Source organism: Elaeis guineensis, chromosome 3 (genome assembly GCF_000442705.2).
Source record: "Elaeis guineensis isolate ETL-2024a chromosome 3, EG11, whole genome shotgun sequence".
NCBI classification, from domain to species: Eukaryota; Viridiplantae; Streptophyta; class Magnoliopsida; order Arecales; family Arecaceae; genus Elaeis; species Elaeis guineensis.
The window spans coordinates 91,443,192-91,447,387 of record NC_025995.2 but is presented as its reverse complement, the minus strand read 5'-3'; the positions used below and the strand labels follow the sequence as shown (position 1 = coordinate 91,447,387).

The window sequence follows — 4,196 nt, the reverse complement described above, 5'->3', positions numbered from 1 at the left end:
AGGAAGAAAAATTTTGGAGTTGCCGATTATTTAAATCATTCCCTTTAAGAGGAACTGTTGGCAAATAGTGATTCATCAATTTTAGCAAAAAATAGGGATTATAATAAATCCTAATTGGGATGGGATATGAGGCTTATGAGTCAATATCTGTTATCCAATCAAAACACATACAATGATCATATAAAAATGCTTCGGATTGGAAAACAGGCAAGAAATATGGATTCCTGATTGTGATAGCTGACTGATATCTGATATTCAAATGGGAGCAGCAGCTATGGTGGTATTCAACACACCCTCTTGGATCCAATTTTTGATCACGGATTAGGATGTGTTGTGTGATCCTCAGCTAATTTTTCTATTTTTAAATCCTACTTGTTAGAAGGGCAAAAAAAGAAGAAGCCGGGGGGGGGGGGTTGAGATTTTTAAATCCAAGTTGACCATTTTCCATTGTCTTGCAATTTTAGGAATCTTGAGGAAAATAGTTGTTATCACTACTTTGATCCTCGCGATCTTCCAACTCTATCTCTATAAAAGTCTTGCTCCAATTTGGAAAAGCAAATATTATACTGAATAACATAGGAAGCTTTAGATAAAGCATTTAATTGGTCCATTTTTTCAATCTTTTAATGCCGTCAGCATTAACAGAGGTATTACTCTTTCAAGTATCACCTGTGGATTTCACTTTCCTAGTAAAAGGCTGCAAAGTTTAAATTTGTAAACGAGGCACATGGATTGGATCACCATGGCAGCAATTACGACCATTGATAAAACTGTCATAGATTGTTATGATAACCATAATAAACTATTATGAAAACAAAAAATTGTATTATTCTTCACGGGACACTCTCTCATATCTTTTAAGTTTAGGATACCAAGTTCACATCATTTAACTTTTATTTCATACTCTTGTAACATTCTAGATGTTAACATAGATTGCTACATTGGGCACCACAAGTACATATGTCCACAACTTAATAGAGTAGCACAAAATCTGCTATACCATTAAAGTAGGTGTCATTTGAAACCATGGTACAACGGGTATTCTTTTAAGTGGTCAGAGAAAATACAGATACATGGAATTAGAACATCTCCCAACTTCCAAATTTCAACATGTATCCAGTAAGTTCTCTGCTGTGACTAATCTACATAATTAATTATTCAAGAATTTTAAGGGCAGAAAACAAAGTGCTGCAAGACCATGAAGTGGTGAGGCATATCACCTGATATTCCAAAAAAAAGAAAAAAAAAATCAAAAATTGAAAGCTCTGTATGTACAAGCCAGGGGGGTTGAAACCTTGGGAACAGATGCTTGACAGAACCATCACTGCCACGGAATAACCCGGCACTCCTCCCATCTGGACAATGGAGAGGGAACAAAATTTTCAAATATCATAGTCAATGTCGGTGCTGTTCTGTGATGCTGATTGCCTCACCAGCTGCCCCTGCTCATCATAAAGGTCGAGATTCTGACATGGTGCAGGGAAGATGGACCCAATCACACGTCCTTGAACAAAGGAACACTGGAATATGTGCTTCTTCTTGTAGGTTATACCCACAGACATGTCACGGAAGCTGACACCCTTAACAGGGATGTCCTCACTGCCATGGATCCGAACTGGGACACGGACTCCCTGGCCATGAATCCCACTGAAGGATATGTTCTCAAAGAGGGGAACAGCCTTGGGATCGAAGCCTTCATCAGGGTGCTCGTTGTAGTCGGTCTTGATCACAATGCCAACACGAACATTATCAAGGGTCACATTGTGGTAGGATATGTTGCGAATGTAGCCTCCTCTCCCAGGGGCAGTCTTTATTCTAATGCCCCGCCTTGACTCCCAGATATTAAGGTCTTCCACAGTAACATTTGAAACTCCTCCAGACATCTCACTGCCTATTGATACTCCAGCACTGTGTCATAACAAAGGTTTAATTTAGAGTGTGAAGCCTGCTGAAATTCTAATGCGAACAATTCATAAGCTGAGCAGAAAAACATCTTTGATTTCATAAAACAGAATTTAGAAATGCAACTCTGAATCAGATCTTGTCAACCGGACTCTATTACATGAACTGCTGCTTCTGGTATGATACAAATGGAAATATGAGGCAGAGAAGGGGATGGGATCTGGTAGGGGGAGAAAGAGAACGAAGGGGCATTGTAAGGAGAGGTTTAGTTGGTGAGATAGAGAGACTGTGGGAGACTGTGGGAGACGGTGGAATGGGGAATCTTAGGGTGAAAGATAGGGCCAGCAATTGGGCCTGCAGCCGACATTTGAGCTGGGCTAACATCAGACCTGACCTAGCCCGAAATCTATTTGGGCCGCCTTGAATTCCATGCCCAGATTCTTCCCTAAATTTCTTCAATCCAGGCAAAAAGCTCGACCATAACCAGCCCAGGCCCATTTCCAGACCTACTTATTACACTTAAGTCTTAACAGAAAGTAGAAAATGAATCTCAAGCTCCATTTTTCCAAAAATGATGATGCTGAGCAATATTTTCAATCCCCCCGCCCCCAACAACCACAACCAAAAAAAAAAAAAAGGAAAAAGAAAAAAAAGCCTGGATAACTACTTTCCTTGAAGAGATGTTTCTCTAGTTGTTTGTTTTGTAAGAAAAATAGAAAATGGACAACCCTTCATATTTGCTCAAAAACTTGACTTTTCAACACAAAACTCTAAAAAATGAAAATATCAATGTTTCTAGATTTTGGAGGTGACCTTTTCTTTTTTAAACAACCAATTTTTAGCAAACCAACTAATGACTAAATCGGGGTTCCTATTCCGAGGAGATGATTTTTCTTTTCTTTTTCCATTTTAATTAGTCTCCATGCAACAAACCAACCCTAAGAAAAGTCCATGAGATAATCTTGAATAAGTCTCCAAGATTGCAGCTACTAGCGACAATACAATGGCAATTTATACAAATGGTGAATGATGTATATCTAAAAAGCATTCATGCATTACTAGATTATTTTTTTCTCAAAAATGTGCAAGTAATTCATGATATGACAACCACTAGAATGACTCTCCAATTATGCCTTGGCTCTGAAGTAGTTTATGAAATTCACAAACTTCACAAAAAATAAAGGCGAAGCGATAGAGAATTTTGACTTCATGCAACAAGGGCTTGCAAACTTTATGAGGCTTGGGGAAATGCAATCTGGAATTAAGCAGATCTAGAACTTGCTTCTTTGACATTTTAAGGATCACCTCTTTGATCCTTTTTCCAACTACGATAGGGTAAGTTTAGTTTTTGGGACTCTGATTCCATCTTCAAACAATAACCACCTGCGCTTTCAACAACTGACATTGACTAAAAGCTCATCGTGTTTTTGGGTTCTGGAACTCCAATTCCATCTTCAAACAATACAAGTCAGCACTTTCAACAATCAACACAGACTAGAAGCTTTCTGATCATGTTTTTGTGCTTGCAAATCCTAAAACCCAAAACTTCCTTCCCCTCAACCCCAAGAAAAAACACTTCCTATTTGGTTGGGTACATACCTACTACAAGTCTTGAAATTAAAAAACAAACTTATATGGCACCTATCATTTTTACTTAGCTATGTTAACTTATCCAAACTTCTCCCAAACATTTTCTGAATTGATTGGATTTTTTATGAATTCCAAAGTTTTCAACCTTGCTGAAGCATCTCCAAATGCCTCAGCTGTAATTAGACTTAACCAAAAATGACTAGACCCACCCAGCCTGCCCCACCTAACCTAGTTTCTTGATGGGCTTGGGCAAGGACTTAAGGCTTCACAGGCCAGGTCAAGATCAGATTTCAAGGCCTGACTAGATTCAGGATAGGCCTAAGTTTAGCTAACATTATAGGCCCGGCCTACACTAAAATATTTAGCATTTCAATATAATAGATTTACTTTTCCTTAGATCCCTGATCTATCCTTATTTTTGTCTATTATCCATGTAAAGAGAGGCTCTCAATCCTCTTTTCCCATCTTCTCTACCTGCTCTCCCCCCTCTCCCAGCTCCTCTCCCTTGCTCCATTTCCTCATCCACTCCTCTCACTAAGCTCCTCATTTCTCTTTCTTAAATGTCTGCCCACCCTCATCATCATCGCATGCCTCCACCACCATTAACCCACCTCCATCCCCACTGGCATTGTCGCAACCCTCCGGATGTATCAGTCCTTTCTTAGGGCTTTAGAATCCCTGACGAATCCTACATTAGGTCAACC

At 39.2% G+C, this 4,196-nt stretch overlaps 1 protein-coding gene across 1 annotated transcript in view; it reads right to left on the bottom strand.

Moving 5' to 3' along the window:
• Positions 1–980: 980 nt before the first annotated feature.
• The window catches only part of LOC105042037 (probable polygalacturonase), a 9,907-nt gene continuing 6,691 nt past the window's right edge, over positions 981–4,196 (bottom strand). The window contains exon 5 of the mRNA XM_010919141.4: positions 981–1,908. Coding sequence (XP_010917443.2) covers positions 1,383–1,908 — 526 coding nt within the window. The 3' untranslated portion in view covers positions 981–1,382. The remainder of the gene's footprint in view (positions 1,909–4,196) is intronic.